The sequence below is a fragment of the Cavia porcellus genome, unplaced genomic scaffold (assembly GCF_034190915.1).
Source record: "Cavia porcellus strain 051 isolate PalLab524CR breed Dunkin Hartley unplaced genomic scaffold, mCavPor4.1 scaffold_25, whole genome shotgun sequence".
Classification (NCBI taxonomy): Eukaryota; Metazoa; Chordata; class Mammalia; order Rodentia; family Caviidae; genus Cavia; species Cavia porcellus.
In genome coordinates, this window is record NW_026947508.1 from 29,514,716 (window position 1) to 29,534,264 (window position 19,549).

The 19,549-nt window shown below is 41.5% G+C and overlaps 1 protein-coding gene across 7 annotated transcripts in view; it reads right to left on the reverse strand.

Annotated features, from left to right (window-relative positions):
- Positions 1–19,549, reverse strand: part of Meaf6 (MYST/Esa1 associated factor 6) — a 29,173-nt gene that overhangs the window by 5,752 nt on the left and 3,872 nt on the right. The window contains exons 3-8 of one of the 7 annotated variants that reach the window (XR_010043085.1): positions 18,598–18,685; positions 18,416–18,461; positions 5,524–5,716; positions 3,899–5,069; positions 3,500–3,579; positions 2,794–3,404 (exon numbers count right to left, since the gene is read on the reverse strand). Coding sequence is in view for 3 of the 7 variants with exons in the window: in XM_063236095.1 (XP_063092165.1) it covers positions 144–177; positions 955–984; positions 5,524–5,716; positions 18,416–18,461; positions 18,598–18,685 (391 nt within the window). In the remaining 4 variants the exon portion in view is untranslated. Of the gene's footprint in view, positions 1–143; positions 178–791; positions 850–954; positions 985–2,793; positions 5,070–5,523; positions 5,717–18,415; positions 18,462–18,597; positions 18,686–19,549 lie in introns of those variants that run through there. The other 6 variants (XR_010043086.1, XM_063236095.1, XR_010043083.1 and 3 more) reach the window with 6 other exon arrangements.

The window sequence follows — 19,549 nt, forward strand, 5'->3', positions numbered from 1 at the left end:
CTAAAAGCTAAAGGGTAGACAGATGCACATACCAGACTTCAAAAGTGTGACCTAGATTAGGAACACTAAAACTCTGAGGATGAGACAATTTTAATTATCTATAAAACTATCAGCCTCTCTCAAGTGGTCTGACTGATACTTACAGATCGTGGTTTTTTGTTTAACTTCAGATCAATCCTGTGATAGGAAAGATAAAAGACATTTGCATTTTAATTTACAGAAAAAGGGTTCAACAATTAGCTACTGCATAGGGGACAAGCTATAACAAAAGCTACCTGGTTAAGTAAAATTTGTATTATCCATTAGACTATGTCTTATTTGTTTACCCAGGTATTACTAAGCAAACATTAAAAACTATGAGCTTATACTTTTGCCTTGAGGCAAATTTGGAAGACTCAAAAAAATATATAGCAGTCACAAAAGTCATATCATTTTTTAAGATGTATTCCAAAGCTACTTGGTAAAGAGACTGGATTAAGAGGGCATGCTCTATGTTAACATGTTAGCTCTGAAACATCGCTGGAAATTACTGAGACACATAGTGATTAAGAGAGGGAAAGAGACTAGGAATTTGTATTTCTGGACATGAAATACAAAAGAAATTAAAGGAATTTCAACTTTTAAATGTTTTCAAAGCAAAATGTCAAAATTTTAAAATATTAACTTCTTTATGAAGCAAAGCCAGAAAAGCAATTTAAAAATGAATTATAGGTTATCTATTTAAAAAGAAATTAAAGTGCATAAAAGTAAAGTTTATTTAATTTTGCTTAAGTTATTAAATAAAATGTTACCTCCATCACGTTTTTCTGTTTTTAAAAAAAACTGCCCAGCCTAACCTAATATATATACCTACAATTAAACAGATAAACTATGGGTTAGAAAGGTCTCAAAAAGGCATACTGGTGTCTACACACTAAACAACACAGCACAAATACTAATTCAAATCAAACTTACTCAAAGTCATAATCAAACATGCCAGACGGGCTGAGGGGCAGCATTTGAAAGGAAGAAAGCAATAGAAATTAATACACTAATTAAACAAATTAGTCGATTAGCCACCCTAGCAAGATTTATAGAAATAAAATCAGTTTTAAGAATTTTAAGCCAGTTTCAAACAACAAAGCACCAAAGATTCTGTGGTCAGGTGATTCCCTTCCCTCAATGGACTCCATAGGAAAAGAACAGACTATGTAAGGAAAAGTGATTTCATTAGAAAACTATAGACAACCTTTTATTAGCTTCCAGATTCAGAGTTAGAATTTTTAAACAGTTGTATTGAAAAGTGTAAATAGGGCATTAGAAGAAACAAAGAAAAGCTTAGTCTGATAATGAAAAGTACTTATAACAACATATTATACTTTCACTGTAACGAATGACAACATCCCACACTTGAGAAAAGGAAAACATTTGGCAATTTACAGGCGTTCTACATTCTAAAGTGTCCAGGAACACGGTACTCTTTGCTAAGGCATCCATCCTAGAAGCCAAGGTTGAATGAGTAAACTTCAGGGTTCAGCAGTGGAGTCTTGTTCCAAAATCCAAAGAGAAGTGTTACTCGGTTCCCTGAAGTGGTGATGCCAGGCAGTTAAACTGTCTACAGCAGGACAGCAACTGAGAAATACCCAAACCTGTGCAGCACGGTTAACAGAAAGGAAAGCCGACACCCACACTCGAGGATCTGGAAGGGAGTGACACGGAGGAGCACACCGTTTGGTGCTATCCCTGCTGACAGATTACGGTCTGGGCAGAGCTCCAAAGCAAACACTTAACACCGGGCTTGACCCCAGCGCCTCGGCTGGCTCTGGGGCCTTTCAGACTGCAGACTAAAGCACTGCACAAAAGGCTGCCTTTGCCTCCTAGACACTGTACGTAGGGGCGAAGTTGGAAGAAGGTTTAACTTCAGTATCCTCGGGCGACAGTTTATTCTCAGCCTGTGTTCACAAGTTACAAAAGACTAACAGCTGAAGGTATGTTCACTGGTCAAGTATGTGCTTAGGTTAGCATGTACCAAATTCAAGGGCCAAATTCAAGCCCCAGCAACAGGAAAAAATAATGTAGTGCATTCCTGTACTCTCAGCCCTTTGGAGGCTGAGGCAGGAGGACTGCTGCCAGCCCGGGTTATATAGTGAATTCAAAGTCAATTTCAACTATATAGACAAACCCTGCCTCAAAAAACAAAACAAAGGCCTGGGGATTCAGCTCAGCGGCATAAGTGCCTGCTGCCAAGTGTGAGGTCATAAGTTTGATCCCCAGTACCAAAAATAAGTAAATAAATAAATAAAAATATACTTAATCAAAACTTGGGTTTGAGCCAGGCATGACGGCATACTTGTAATCCCAGTATTCTAGGAGGTTAAGGGGGAGGGGATCCTAAATTCAAGCCCAGCCTAAGCAACTTAGCAAGACCATGTCTCAATATAAAAAATAAAAAAGAAGTAGGGAGATAGTTCACTGCAAAACTCTGGGCTTGATCTCCTATACTACAAGTAAACATGGGTTTTATATAACAATAAAAGCCTGTAAGCAGCAGTGAGTTATTTTAATTTTTTCTTTAAAAATAATGGAACCCACAGAGCATGGTGGCACACACCTATAATCCCAGCACTCAGGAGGCTGAGGTAGGAGGATTGCCAGAGTATGAGGCCAGCCTGGGCTACAAAGTGAGTTCAAGACTAGTATGCACTGCATAGCAAAATCTTGCCTCAAAACGACAAAAAAAAAAAAAAAAAAAAAAAAGACACTGGACTTATTTTTCAGATGTCATATAAAATATAAGAATTCAGAACACAGTGATCATTTATGAATATTAAAAATTTTTTAATAAATTTCATTATTCCAGAAGAGAGCAAATTCCAAAGTCATTTTCTTTTCTGAAAGTACTATATTTATTTTACCACTAAACAGTGCCTGGCAACATAAGTACTCAAATATTTGCTAAAACAGTGCACTACTGACTCTGATTATAGCAGCTAAGGGCACAAGGGAGGAGAAACAAGTACTGTACTGGGTGCCATTTACCAGTACGCACAGGCGACACACTCCACCCCACAGCCCAATCTGCCAGCCCCACGAATACATCCATGGGCATGAGGGGTTTAGAGCAGATTCAATTCCTGACTAAAGATGGCCAGTGAGGTTCCACTCAGGCATCCTGAAAGAGAAAGCAAATCCATGCCGCTCTCCTCCCTTGGGGTGGAGGCCAGTGAGATACTGAATCAGAGGAAAGATGAAGAGGAAATAAGATATATGACCTGCTTTCTGCATAGAAAACACCATTTATGAAAGCATTAACACCAAAGGTCTTTATAAATACTAATGTTTTTATGGAAGCAGTGCATATGTTCCTAGGCCAGCAGAGGAAAGAATAAGAAAGTGGTTTTTCTTCTACGAAATTTATTAGAAACCTGCAAGAAAAAAAGTTAAATTTAATGTATTCTTTTGTCAATCAGTTGATCACATCATTAGCAAAAACGAGGTATTATCTGAAGTAAACAGTTACCTAGCCAGTACAGTAATGCTGATCAGTAATAAAAAAAGTTCTAGACACTTCCAAGGAATTTTCTCCTTACTCTAGACACTCTGAAATATGAAAACAGCTATTAAAACAACACTGGCAATACAGAACATAACAGTTAATCATTCTGACAATTTTTAAAGTATTTTTTTTCACAGGTTGGGCAGACAGCTCAACAGCAGAGTGCTTGCCTAGCATACAGGAACCTGGGGTTGATCCCCAGCACTCAACACAAAGTTTTAAAATTAAATATTCTTTCAGAGTACAGTTCTCTGCTATTAGTGGTAAGCTAGCACTAACTCCAACATGGTGGCCAAGTAACCTAGGACCTTATCCCCACCATCACCAAAAAGAGAATGAAAAGGAATTTTTATTATTTCTTACTACAGTTTTGAGATTAACATGGTGACTTTTGATGTGCAGAAAAATGTTAAAGCAGTAGTTCTTTGTCACTGTTTGGAAGAAATATTATTTCTGCAGTTAAAAAGAAAAAAACATCATTACCATCCACAAGAAAAGCTCTTAGAATTAATTAATAGCAAACCAGTAACATTTAATTCTATTATTATCCCCATTCCAAATTCATAAAAAGTTTTAATACCCTGGTACATGAAAGAATCTCCTACAGGTTTCTTTTATTTTTTGTTTTTATTTGTTTAGGTTCTGTTTTGGGGGGACGGGGCCTCACTGTGTACCTCAGGCTAGCCTTGAACTCACTACGTAGCCCAGGCTAGCACTGAACTCACGGGGATCCTCTTGCCTCAGCCTTCTGAGTGCTGTGATTACAGATGTGTGCCACCATGCTTGGTACTTTTATTTATCATGAGACAGGGCCTCACTATGTAATTCAGGCTGGCTGCAACTCACTATGTAATAACCCAGGCTGACCTCAAACTTTCGGTGATCCTCCCACTTCAGCCTCAAGCACTGGGATTATAGGCATTTGCCAGCATGCCTGGCTTGACAGGTTGCTTTTTTTTCTTTCTTCTTTTTTTTTTTGATCTTTTTGAGACACAGTCTCAATACGCAGTTCAGGCTTATCTTCGAGCTCACTTTGTAGCCCAGGCTGGTCTCGAACTCAGAATGATCCTCCTGCCTCAACCTCTGAGTACTGAGATTACAGGTGTGCACCACCATGCCCAGCATCTATAAGTTTCTAAAGCAATAAACTCTGGAAGCAAACGGGAGGACAGGGAACCCAGGCGATCCCTGGCATGCCCCTTTCACGATCTTCTGCATGCAGGCTTCCATGGCAAGCAGGACACCAGTCAGATGAGAAAAATCCATTTCCATGCCTCCTGGGTTTGCAGCCAGGGCAAGATTCCTGACTCTAGAAATTATGCATTTCTCTCTCAGAATGACACCAAACCCCAGGTATAATGAATTCTAAAAGCCACTTTAGGTACACCTGACCTCTTTGTCCACTGACGTCCTTTTTTATCTCATTAGGTACTGCAAAAAACGCGGTGGGCAAATGTTACCTAGGACAGCACTCTCACATTATTATAGCTTTTGTATTGTTTCCCAGTATCTGAAGTCAGCATATTGCAGAGAACTATAAAAACACAAGAATCAGAAGTGATCAAAAAGCTTGTATTTAAAAATTTTTTTAAAGGCACATTAAATCAATTCTCAAAAGAGTAGGCAAGGATCAGGAGTAAGAGCAAGACTATCCCACTTAACCCAATATACACTAATGTCATTTTTCAAATACTATTACACAGATTCCATTTCTACTCCCCCTTTTTCTCTTCTAAAAGGATTCCAAATTCACCGTTAAACAAAGTTCTTGGGCATAGGGTTAGGGTTCTGCACTAGCAACAGTGGGAGGATATGCTGGAGTCCTCCTTTAGGGTTACTCTATTCCCCACCAACTCCTCCCTTAAAACATTAGCTGGTTTCCTTTGGAGCCAAGGAATTTCTGTCCATCCTGGAGCACTTTGATTCTAGGAAGGTCCCTTCACACCAACAGTCATCGGAGCTGTGGGGGTGGGGTCCCTGCCACTGACCTGTGCCGGTTTTTATTCTTTCGCTTTTTATGGCTGCTATGATGACTCCCTGAGGAAGTGGAAGAAGCAGCCTTCTGAGGTTTCACTCCCTGCACAGATCCATCCAGATCCTCAGGGTCCTCCTGGCTGGGCTCATTTTCTTGATTGTGGAAGTCCGGAGAAGTATCACTTTCCGTCCCACTTCCTGGCTCCCCTGGAGGGAATAAAACACAAGTCTCTCAAAGCCTCATAAGCACTCCTTAGCCAACCTGTCCAGCATTAAGGAAGATCTTGTGAGCACACACTCAGTGACAGAGAAGATACACACCAAGCATCAGTTACCGGAGTTCCTGAAAAGCAAGTCACGTGAAACAGTGTGACCAGAGGCTGTCAGTGTGATCCAGGGACAGCTGGGAGATGGTAACGCACAGGACATCCTCCTTGCATAAAGGTTATTTAAACACAGAATACACTAGCAGGATTAGCAACAATGTAAGAGAGGCTGCAAACAGAAGGCAGGTCCCTGAGGGATGAAGGATGAGTGTGGCAGAACTGTGTGCAGCTGGCCCTGCTTCCTTTCCCAAACCATGCGGGAATCCTGTCTTCCTAACAGGAGGAGGTAAACTGCCAAAACAGGAGGGAGCCCACTTCCTGAATTACTTCAAGAAGTCTATGGTTTTTGCTGTTAGCAAATGTATTGTTCTGAGGAATAAACCCAGGGCCTCATACAAGGTAGGCAAGAGCTTTACCACTGAGCTGCGTCGCCAGAATGCATTTAAAAAATCAGGTGTGATGGCACATGCCTGTAATCCCAGCACTGAGGAAGGAAGCTGTTGCAAGTTCAAGTCCAGCCTGGGCTACAATGTGAGCTGAAGACCAGCCTGAACTGCATAGTGAGACCCCATCTCAAAAAGACAAAAAACAGGGCTGGGAATTTAGCTCAGTGGCATAAGTGCCTGCCTGGCAAGTGCCAGGTTGTGAGTTCAATTCCTGGTACCCCCCCTCCACACAAAAAAAGAAAAAGAATGTAACTGGGGCCAGGGATATAGCTCAACGGCACAGCACCTGCCTGGCAAGCACAAGGTCGTGAGTTCAATTCCCAGTACCAAAAAAAAAAATAATAAAGTATTTAAGCTTAGTATCTGCCCTCTAAAACAGGGTCTGCATTCACAGATATTTCACGGAGGATCTCTGGGCATTGCCACTCTAAATAACCTGTAGGAATTTAAAAAGCCAAAAATACTAGTTATTTCTTAGTAGTGTGTAAAAGGATTTTTAAAGAACAAAAGCCCAACTCTTTTTCTGGATTTTTATCAACACTTTAATCAAGAGTCATACTCATGCAGGTCACACTTCAATTCTGATGGAAGATATTTTTATACTTAATTGCAGTAGGAATTCACTGCCAAAACAATAGTCATGGCTTCACAGAACCAATACACAGACTGTTTTTAAGAAAATAAAGACTGGCAATAAAGTTATCCACTTAGTGCCAAATACTGGCTATAATATATAGCTATTAACACTCTTTCATGTTTAGAAATTCTTTCTGTTATTACTCAAGAAAATGTTTTCAGACATGCTAATAAACTTTTTTGGAAATGAGGAAGAACGAACGAATATAACTGCTCAGGGCATGGCGGTGTAGGCCTGCAATCCCGCTACTCGGGAGGCATCGCCATGTCGCCATGCTGTGAGGTCAAGATCAGCCTGGACCAGAGTGAAACCCTGTCTCGAAAGAAAGAAAGGAAGAAGGAAGGAGGGAAGAAAGGAAAGAAGGAGGGAGGGAGGGAAGGAGGAAAGGGAGGAGGGAGGAAGGAAGGAAACCATAAAATTTTATTTTTAACACATTTCATAAAAATCACAGGAGGAAGAACTCTAGAGCTATGAAACTAAAGAGTATCCTGACATTTCTGAAATTCAAGAAAACAGATTCCACATAAAAATTACCAATAGGGCTGGGTGTGGCAGCACACCCATTACCCCAGCACTCTGGAAGGCTGAGGAAGGAATTTAAGCCCAGCTGGGCAACTCAGGGAGACGCTGTCTCAAAACAAAAAAGGGCAAGGGGACCTAGCTCAGCACAAAGGACTAGAGCTCGATTCCTAATAGTGCCACAAACAAAAACAAGAAAGCAACTTAAGATCTTCCAGAGTAAGCGGTGGCAGTGTGGCAGACTGCAGCCCTTCCAGGGGGAGAACCAGCAGTGTCTCCTGAGATCTACGCCATGTTGGAACTTAGGACACTGGCAAGCCAAGCAAGCACTTCCCCTCCCTGGTAAGCGCTGGCAAGTGTGACAGACTGCAGCCCTTCCAGGGGGAAAACCAGCAGTGTCTCCTGAGATCCACACCATGTTGGAACTTAAAGGACGCTGTGAAACCAAACCACCAGCCTGCCTCCCGGCTGGGCAGTACTGAGCCTGCTGATCCGGCCTGGGGTCGGATATCCCACTTCCCCTATCCCTCTTCTCCTCCCCCCACCCCCAGTACTCATTAGCGGGTGGGAACCAGAAATCTGAGAGTCTCCTGGGAGGTTGACCATAGCAAATGGGGGGGGGGGGGGCTTCCTTTTGCCATCTCTTTGAAGACAAATATTTTCATTTGCTGTTTTGCTCTTTTCTGATTGATGGTACTGCTCTATTCAATATTGTTTTGATGTGTTCTATAGTGTTCTATATTTCATCTCATTTTGATATACGTGATTGAAAGAACAGCTATTATAAAGATAACAAAATATACTGTGATACCTATTACTGTTATCCCGGTAACCTGCTGTGAAGTTCTGTACCAATTTCACTGTACAATCTTATTTGGCTTTATTCTGTCATGTTCTGTTGTATACTTTCAAAATAAAATTTAAAAAAAAGAAAGCAACTTAAAACATACTACACAAAGCTACAGTAATCAACAATGTGTGGCAGTGGCACAAGGATACACATAAGGGAACAGAATTAAGAGTCCAGAAGAAGCCCTTTCATTTATGGTCAGTTGGTTTTTGATAAAAGTAATAAAGACAATTCAATGAAGAATCTTTTTTGTTTCCCCCCAATAAATGGTGCCGGACAGCTGGACAGTCACATTAAAAAGCATGTAGTTTGATCCCTACCTCATACCATACATAAAAACTAACTGAAATGGATCACAGACTCAACAAAAGAATTAAAACTGAAACTCTTAGAATCCACTGAAGAAAGCAATAGTTTCTTAGATATGACCACAAGAGTAAATGTGACAAAAGAAAAACATATGTGCCGGCCAGGCGTGGTGGTCCACACCTGTAATCCCAGCACTTGGGAGGCTGCGGCAGGAGGACCACTGTGAGTACAAGGCCAGCCTAGGCTAAATAGTGAGTTCAAAGCCAGCCTGAACTATACTGCGAGTCTATCTCAAACAAACCAAACAAAATGAAGTGAAACAAAAACTGCTGAGCTAAAAACAATACCACTGAGAAAATGAAAAGACGATTCCCAGGGAAACAGTTTCGTGTTACATACAGTATCTGATATGAAAAGGCACTATTACCCCACATATAAAGAATTCTTAGAGGCTGGTCCGATGGCAGTGGGTTATCACAACTTATTACCATTAGTGTCTCTAAAGTTGGTACACCACCCCCCCCCACTGCTAAATTTGACTGGCTTTAAAAAAAAAGAATTCTTAGAATTCTTACAAAGTATACATAGCCAAATTTAGAAATCAGCAAGATGACCCAGGGATATAGCTTAGCGGCAAGGCACCTGCCTGGCAAGCATAAGGTCATGAGCTCCATTTCCAGCACACACACACACACACACACACACACACACACAAGGAAGTCAGTAAGAAGTGTGACAAAAGTAGCACTTGCCTGTAGCCTCGTCATGCAAGAGGCTAGCACAAAATAAGTACTTGAACCCAGAGACTAAAAGCCAGCCTGGGCAGCATATCACAACTCATCTCAAAAAAATAAGCAAAAAGTGAGCAAAGGATTTGTTTTCCCTTTCATCTTCCAAACAAGATATGCAATGACCAACAAGCCATTTGGAAACATCTGTTAGGATAATATCAACCTAAGAATGTTGGGTCTGAAGCAGAACAGGCAGTAATCAACTCTGTTTTATATTCATATACGAATAAGAATGTATTATTTTCTAGTTTAAAAAACTCTAAATGAAATATAAAAAGATGAATCTAAGAGAGAGATGCACATGTAAGACAGCCCTACTCTCAAATACCCAGCCAATCCCACTTTGATGTAGGTTTTCAAAAAAGCAATTTCTAACAAATCGCATCGTGGAAGTACTGGCTGGGGAGAGGAAAGGGTAACAGGGTCTGAGGCCACAAAAGCTTTGGATCACAGGGTGACAAAGCAAAGTAAGGACTAGACATAGGAGAAGCGAGAATAATTATAATGTAGGAGACACAGCCAGGCCTGGTGGAACATGCCTGTACCTCGGGACTCTTAAGAGACTGAGGCAGGAGGACTGAAAAGTTTAAAGTCCAGCCTACGCAACTTAGCTGGACCCTGACTCCAAAACAGGCAGGTCAGACCCCAGCTGTTACTGGGGGCCAGCTGCCAGGGAATACTGAATAAACGAGAGGTCGGTCCCCTCCACACTTCAGAGCAGTGTCAATCCATCAAACCCTAGAATCGACTGTCACTTCTCTGAAAAAGTAACATGTACAGCAACAGCAGATGTCCCAGAGGACCCATGTGAGCATGAAGAACTACAGGAGACAAAGAAAGACTGCAGGAACATTCAGGACAAGTTTGACTGAGGGGATGACTTGAGAGCGGGCTCTAAGGGCTGGACACGCAGCTCAGAGGTGCAGAGCTTGCCTAGCGTGAGTGAGTGTCCTTGGGCTTGAACCCCTGCACCACAAAAACGTTCTGAAGATTTAAAAACTAAAAAAAGTAAATAAAGCTTTGAAAACTGAGAAGTCAAAATAAGAATAACAAATACCACAAGTCAAGGTGCAGAAATGAAAAAACAAGGTATATTTGGGACAAGGGAATCACACACCTCTTATTAAACAGACAGCCTATGAAAAGTAAAATAGAGGGACAGGTTACAAGTCATAAATGTCACACTAAGATTTGATCTAAGAAGACAGTACGAAGTCACAGTTAAGAGAAATGACTTGTGCCCGACCTTTTGAGCCTGTTTCCCCAAACAGCAAAATAGGAATTCTCTCTCATGTGTCAAACACTGAGTTATTTCTCATGCAAGAAGCATCAGCCGTTCAAGTGTGACAGCAATCCCCCTCTCTTGCGGAAATCTTGCAGTCCATACTCACCCTCCTTGGGGGCCAACTCTAAGGAGTAAAGGCAATGAAAGTAAGGTCCTGGCTCAGAGACTAGAACCTCAGGAGCACCTCAATCTCCAAAGTCTTGAGGTCTACAAAAGTGCAGGTTAAATTCTAAGCAGAGTAAAGACTATCTGTAGTAAACCAGTAGGAAGAGGACATAACAAGTGACGATAATCAGGACTTCCTGAACAGAGGAATGACAGAAATACGATGTTTTCTCTATAGAACTCTGTTTTAGGTACAGATTCTCTATGATGATGATTATGTATATTTAAAATATACCAATAAAGTTTGATTTAAAAAGAGAACAGTTTTAGAATTATTAAACTTAGCTGGATGTGGTAGCACACACCTGTAATCCCAGCACTCAGGAGACTGAGGCAGGAGGATCACAGTGAGTTTGAGGCACTAGGACTACAATTTGGAGGGTAGTCTGGGCAATTTGGTGAGACCGTGTCTCAAAATAAAAAGAGCAAAGTGGCTGGGGATATAGCTCAGGGACAGAGAACTTGAACAAACAAACAAAAATAATCTTCCTGAGCTCATAAAAGAAGCAGGCTGAAACATCTCAAAATGCAGCAGCAGGCTGGGGATTTAGCTCAGCAGCATTAAGTGCCTGCCTGGCTAGCTCAAGGTCGTGAGTTCGATCCCTGGTACCAGCAAAAGACAAAAAAAATTTTTTTTTAAAAGTGCAGCAGCTAGTTGATCATGCAAATGTACTGTGCTACCATTATGAAAGACACTAAGGTTGTTTCTCATTGATACAGAAACAAGTACCTCATTTTAGAGCAAAGACCCTACGATTTTGATGAATTTGATAAATCCACACCCTTGGAAGGCAACTTACTAAAAGAAAGGAAAGCTAAACCAGACGAAGAGATTTTACCAGCACTCAGGAGGCTGAGGCAAGAGAACCACTGGGAGTTAAGGTCAGACAGGGCTACACAATGAGTTCAGGCCAGTCGGAACTACCTAGTGAGACCCTGTCTCAAAAAGACCAAAAAGAAAGAAAGGAATGAAGGAAGGAAGCAAACAAGGAAGCAAGCAAGCAAAGGTAGATACTTAGAATCAGCACAAAAGGTTTAAAGGAAGAAGGGAAAGTAAACCGGAATAACTTCCTCACTGGAATGATATAAATGTTTAGAGCATTGATGAGGGCTTCAGAGAAGTCTGGTAAAACAAACAACAGATACTGCTGATTCTTTCAAGGAAATCAGATAAAAATCTGTCCGTTCTTTTTCTTTTACTTTATTCTTTTTACAAAAATATACAATGCTTCATAAATTTGCAAAAATTCCTCTTTGGGGACCATGCAAATCCACTCTTCATAGACAGAGTGCACATGAAGTCAAGTGAGGCAGAAAGTAATGCTATTTTTGAACAAAATTTTCAGAGTGGTTTCTGAAATTCCAAAGTGCAAAGCTCTTAAAAATCCTTGAAATCTAAGACGCAAGGCAAAATTCTAAGCAAAAAGTGTTTTATTCTCATCAAAGACCAAAGGCATGATAAATACTGAACTCATTCTACCAGGCTTGTTTTTCAGACATTCTGAAACACTGAACAGATTCTATATGAAAGAAAAAGAGTGAAAGGCAAAGGGGCCCATGCGTTCCATGCACTTACAGCTTGGTTCCAGCTTGGGTTTTGCAGGGACCTTCAACCTTTCAACCTCGTTTGAAATTTCAAGCAGTCAGCAGAAATAAACACGTCTACAGAAGACAGTTCCTTCACCCTCAGCCTCAGATTATCTTATCAATACAGTCCATACACATGAGTTCAATCAACAGCAGACAGAAAATATTCAGGAAAAATACTATCTGACTTGTTCTTGTAACTAGTCATTAAACCATGCATTATAACAACTATCCACACGCATTTACGTTGCATTAAGCAATCCAGGTAATCTGGAGACAATTTAGAGTCTATAGAGGAGCTGGGTAGAGTGCATCCCCAGAATATGAGGCCTTGGGTTCAAATCTCAGTATCACAAATAAACAGAAAGTACTCAGGAGGTCGTGTGTAAATTATATGCAAATACTATACCATTCAGTTAAGGAACCTGGGTTGATGTCATAGCTCAACTGATAAAGTACAAAATGAGACTTACAAACAGGTTTCTTTCTTTTTTTTTTTGGTGCCAGGAATCGAACTCACAACCATGTACTGCTGAGCTAAATCCCCAGTCCCTACAAACAGGTTGTTTTTTTTTTTTTTTTTTTTGTCTTTTTCCTTTTTATCTGCACCGGGGATCGAACTCACGACTGCCTGCTTACAAGGCAGGCACTTATGCCACTGAGCTAAATCCCCAGCCCCTACAAACAGGTTCTTAAAGGTCTCAGGTTTAAACTAAACAGACTGCAGAACAATGCCTACTATACTTAAAGAAGCTGCCAACCTAAATAACAGATTCTCCAATGGTTAGTAAGATTTCTCAGGAACAGCAGGGCATTTCCATGGAAGTATGTGGGACATGATAAACCCTGAGACATTCAAAGAGGTTTGGGCAAGGGGATGAGTGTTTAAGGGAAAATGAGGTTTACATAAATTATTCTTTTTAAATTTCTTTAAGTTTTTTAAGACAGGATCTTGCTCTGCAATTCAGGCTGGCTTTCAACCCACTATGTAGGCCAGCCTGGCCTCAAACTCATAGTAACCCTCCTGCCTCAGCCTCCAAAATGCCAGGATTACAGATGTGTACCACCCCCAGCAAATTATTCTGAATCAACTGTCCTTGGTACTAAAATCAACAAGGGGATAAGTGAGCACGATGGCATACACCTATAATCCCAGCTACTCAGGAGGCTAAAGCAAGAGAATTCCAAATTCAAAATCAGTCTGGGCAACTCAATGAAATCCTGGCTCAAAACAAAACAAAACAAAATGAAGAGCAGGGGTTCAACTCAGTGGCAGAAGCTTAAAGGCTTGGGTTTGATCCCTACTGGTGCACAAAAACTTTTAAATAAGATTTATATAAACCCATAGCCATGCAGGATGGCACACACCTGTAATCCCAGTACTCAAGAGGCTGAGGCAGGAGGATTGTTGGGCGTTCAAGACAAGCCTAGGCTACAAAGTGAGCTCAAGGTCAGCCTGAACTGCACAGCGAGACCCTCCCTCAAAGACAAAAAAAAATTGTATAAACCCAAGGCTGGGCAGGTGCCGGACAGATGTCCTTGCAGAAGTGTTTTCTGTGTGAAGTTGCAGAGGCCTCTACAAGGTGGTGGCTCTGGTGGCTTTCTGAGCTTGCTTTTATTATCAAAGACATGTGCATGAGATTCCCTCTTTCACCACCTTGGCTTTATTTTGTTGTAGTTGTTAGAGTTGGCAAGTGACTATTCTGAAGTCAACAATTTTTACAAAGTAAAAGACAAGTTGAAAAATACCTACAGAGAAAATAATTTAAAAATTAAACAGATTTTTCAAATAACTAAACAGACATTCTGGAAATTTAAAATGCAAAACGAAAGCTTTAAAATCAAAGGGTGTTCAAGAGCAGATCTGCTGCAGATGAGACACTCAGCAAGCTGGCAGGAATGTCAGAGGTCAAAGAGCTTACAACACCGCACAGGGAAAAGAGGACAAGACAGCACAAAACAATTAAACAAGGAGGAGGGTTCAACACACCCAGCATACCAAAGAAGAAAAGGGCACAGGGAAAACAATGTTTTGAGAGAACAGGTGGAATGTGCAAGAATTGATGAAAAATGCCAAACCACAGTTCCATGCAATCTAGCAGCAGCCTAAAGGAGCAGCGCACACCTGTAACCCAGAACTCTAGAAAGCTGAGGCAGGAAGATAGCAAGTCCAAGGCCAGCCTTGGCGACTTAGCTGACCATGACTCAAAGAAAAAAAATGGAAGGGATGAAGGGAGGAAGGAAAGAGAGGGGAGCAGGAAGAAAGGAGGGAGGAATGGACAGGCTGGGTATGTAGCTCAGTGTGAAGGCTCCACGTCCAAACCCCAGTAGTGTCCCCCAAAAGAGGAAATGAAAGGGAGGGAGAGGAAGAGAAAAGTCCAGTGAAATATAATTCAGCCATTACAAATCTTTTTGTGGCAACATGGGTGAGCCTAGAGAACATTATGTAAGTGAAATAAGCCAAGCACTAATGAAAAATAAAGGATGCATGATTTCGCTAATTTGTGGACACTAAAAAAAGTCAATCTCATAGGAGAATGCTGGTTACCACAGGGAAGGCAGTGAGCTGGGGAGAACTTAGACAAGGAGTACGAAGTTACAGATAGTAGGAATATACTCTAGTGTTTTATTGCACAGTACAGTGAATACGGTCAATAACATACTGTGTATTATTAATATACTTTATTAAAAGTAGCTTTCTGACAACAAAGAAATGATGCCTGAAGTAATGAATATGCAAATTACTCAAATATGACTACATACTGTAAACACACTATGTCCCACAAACATGGATAATCATGTGTCATTTAAAAATTAAAATATGGGGCCAGGGACATAGCTCAGCAGCACAGAGCCGGCCTAGCAAATACAAGGCTCTAAATTTGATTCCCAGTACCAAAAAAAAATTAAAATATAAACAACCCAGCCATGAATAGGCATGCTTGTAATCCCAGCACTCTAGTAGGCTGAGACAGGAGGAAGAGAGGATCATATATTTGAGGCTGGCCTGGGTTACTTAGCGAGACTCTGTGTCAATGGTTAAAAAAAAAAAAAAAAAAGAGGGGGCCTGTTTTGAGACAGGGTCTCACTATGTAGGCCAGGTTGGCCTCAATCCACAGTAATCCCCTACTCATGCTGATGCTATCACACTTAGCAATAAAAAAAAAAAAAAATTTTTTTTTAAAGAGCTGGGGATGTGGGGCTGGGGATTTAGCTCAGCGGCATAAGCGCCTGCCTTGCAAGCAGGCAGTCGTGAGTTCGAATCCTGGTACCGATAAAAAGGAAAAAGACAAAAAAAAAAAAAAGAGCTGGGGATGTAGTTCACCGTGAAGGCTCTATTTCCATAAATAGCACCATAAAGTCAGTAGATAGGCAGACAAGAGGAGAACGGTAAGGAGTGGTAATGGTCCAGGTGGGAGAAGAAAGCAACAGAATCACTGAGAAGGAGCTCTGACAACCGAATTAATGAAGGCCAGCATTTATGTAATTCCCCGAATTCTACTTTATTTCTTAAAGAATGCAAGGCAGTCTACCTAAGATTCAAAGAATGAAATCCAATAAAATAAATTAAAAATTGGAAGCGTAAAGCAGCAAGAAATAGAAAAGGAAAGTAAGCTGGAAACAATACTCAGATTTGTTCCCCAAATGCGTGCTACACATTCCTATCTCCTTGCTCGAGTGAACCACAAATTTGGCTTCAAATATTTAGCAACCACACAATGCAGGAAATAGTCAAACAAGATTTTTAGTAAAAAACATACAGTTGCTCAGGAAAAACTGTTCCTAAAAGAGGTAACAGATTAGCAGTGAATTAAACATCTGTAACCTATGCTTACAAATATCCAGTGACATATCTTAGAGGACCAAAGTATAATTCACCAAAAATAACTCCAGGAAAATCCAGGAAACATCAATTATAAGCCAGGTGTGTGGCTCGCCCCAGAGGAGGTTTTAGGGGAATGGGTGGTCTACATATACTTTAGAAAAATCTTCAAAACATGTTTGGCTCAGTCGACTTCTGAAAGCAGTGGTGCTAAGGGTGTTTTCCTGACAGGTAAGTGCCTACACTGTGTGAATAAACAGGCACAGAGCCACCTACCACATCACCAATTAAGCCAGGACAGTGGCACAGGCACTCATGAAAACTGGGCAGGCAGGCATCTTCCATCTCACTCGCAGGGCACAAGCCAGGACACCTGCTGTTCTACAAAGCAGACACACTCTAAAGTGGATTAACTGGGGGCAGGGGGTAGATTTAACTGAGAATCTCAATAAAGAAAAAAACACAGGGACATGGTACAATGGACGAAGCTCACGGAAAGAGGCCCAAGATGCCTAGCAAGTTCTGAATGGGAGAGAACAAAAACGCTGTAACAAACAATCAGGCAAACAAATTTTGAAAGAAACAGACAAAATTTTTGAATACTTGGGTGGTAATGTCTTAAGGAAAGACAGGACTGAAGATCACCAAACAGGTTAAGGGTAGAACGGCAAATTTAGTAGTGTGTACAGGGATAACAACTGAAGTCACTAAGTAGCTCTAATTCCCAAATGACCAAAGTCCCTTTGCCTCAAACCTCTGCCCCAACACAAGGAACCAGAACCCACAACAAGAGATAGCACTGGAAAGACGTACACAGCTGTAACACCAAGAACAGCTTATATTCCAAAGTGATCCAATTACGGGGAGCACATCCACAACAGCACGCACAGTTTGCCTCAAAGACAAATGCAGCTCTGCGTGGTAGTGCTCCCCGGGAAGCACAGACCCCCAGGAGGTCAAAGCCGACGACTGCACATGCAAGCCCAGATGGATAAGAGATACTCGGTCTCAAAACTTAAAAAAGGAAGGGGTTGCAGGATAGGGATGTAGCACAATGCAAAGGCTCTGGGTTGGATATCTGATAGCACAGGAAAAAAAAAAGGAGAGGGAAGCAGGCTGGGAAGGAGGGAAAAAGGGAAGAAGGCAAGGAGAGAGAGAGAAGGAAGACAGAGGAAAGGAAGAAAAGGAAGGAAGGGAAAGGAAGAAAGGGAGATGGAAGGAAGGAAGACAAATGTGCAGACTCAGATCCCACTACTAGACACTGGAAAAGAATTACATTGTCTGGCTTCTATATAGAAAATGACAATTTGTTTACAAAGTAAATGGTATCTACTCCTCATTTTATATGTAAGAACACACAGGTACACACTTAAAATTCCCTGAGGGGCTAGGGATATAGCTCCGTGGCACAAATGCCTGCCTGGCAAGTGCAAGGTCCTGAGTTCAATTCCCAGTACCAAAAAAAAAAAAAAATTTCCCTGAGCAATGAGGATTTATTAAGTCTGTCTAAAATAGTCCTTACAGATTTTTTTTAGTTAAAAAAAATACTTCCTTAAATTAGTCAGGCATAGTGGTGCATGCCTATAATCCCAGCACTTGGGAGGCTGGGTAGGATTGTTGCAAATTCAAGACCAGCCTGGGCTACAAAGTGAGCTCAAGGCCAGCCTGAACTATATAGTAGTGAGATCCTGCCTCAAAAGGACCCAAAAAAAAAAGTTCCTTAAGTTAAGACTTAGGAGGAATAAAGTCAAAGATTTGCGTGTCTGAGGAACCAAAGCTATATTCCTATGACAGCAGAGACAGAAGTTTCTTTCTCAAAAGAAATGCATTAAAAAAAAAAAAAATATATATATATATATATATATGCAGAGAGAGAGAGAGAGAGAGAGAGAGAGAGAGAGAGAGAGAGAAAGAAAGAAAGAAAGAAAGAAAGAAAGAAAGAAAGAAAGAAATGCATGATTAGGGATACCCAAAAGGCTCACCAACTTCTAGAAACAAGTACCTGCTTGGCAAATGCGAGGTCGTGAGTTTGATCTCTGGCACAAAGAAAGGGGGGGGGGGGGAATAAAAAGAGCACGGAGATGCAATCCTCAGATACACATGGAGTAAGTTAGGGACTGTGGTGACTTCAATATAAACTGACAAAGAAAGGGAAAACATGAACTTACTCTTTTCAATGAGCTGGTCCTGAACTCCTGCCAGTGCACTTACTGCCTGAAAGAAAAGCCACTGGTTACTAGAAAAGTGCCCACAGACCTCAGGAGGCCACTCCCAGACAGGAAGGAAGGGGAAGGACAACACACCCCTCAGCAGCAGGCCACAGAAAGACGCCCTGCGCCAGGGCACTTACGGCTGCCGACGTGACTGAGGATTTACTGAAGAGCCGCTCAGCCTCCTTGAACTTGCGGTTCCTCCGGTCGTTTTTGCTGTTGGAGTTTCTAAACACGCAGGAGAAACCCACTGTCAGCATCAAGTCACGCCTGGGGTTTAACCCGGGGACACCCTGCACGGGGTGAGGAACTCAACTCTCTTGCTTTCTAGCCCGATCTCACACAGAAATGCCTCCACTTGGACTGACCCCGACAACCTCCTTGCCAAATGCCCACAGACAGAGGTAAGAGGGGTGTGGCGAGATTATTTCAGGTGCTTCACAAACATTTTTGTTTCATTTATTTTCCTTTTAAGGGACTAGGGGGCCCCAGGAAGGTGACAGGCCATCAGAATATAAGGCAACAACACTCCCCAGTCCAAACCCCTCCTCACGCTATCTTAACAGGCATTTATTTTAATGCTTATTATTAAAAATGACTAGCGAAGCCAGGCATACTGGCACATGCCTATAATCCCAGGACTCAGGAGCTGAGGCAGGAAGAGCACTGCCAAGTTGAAAACTAATCTGAACTACATAACAAGACCCTGTCTCATCAGGCTTCTCTGGAGAAACACAGGCTCTGATGATAGCTATGGAGGTGAAATGCAATTGGATGCCTGTGGTGCTTTGCTGTTTGACATCTAAGGGGGACCTTCTGAGGGTTGCAGCATTGTTGATTCCCTGTGGTCTTGTTTTGGAAGTCCTATATCGTTTCCATTGTTTCGTTGAGTTCGGTTTTATTCTCTTTTGTTTTGTTTGATTATGTCAAATCCGATGGCAGGAGCAGCTATTTCAATGATAGCAAGATATATCATGATGTAATTTGGGATTTACTGTAGGCTTGTTTTGAAGTCCTTTACTGCATTGATTGTCCTGTTTTTATTGTTGCTCTTCTGTTCTGTTTGATTTTCACTATGTCTGAAGTTAACTG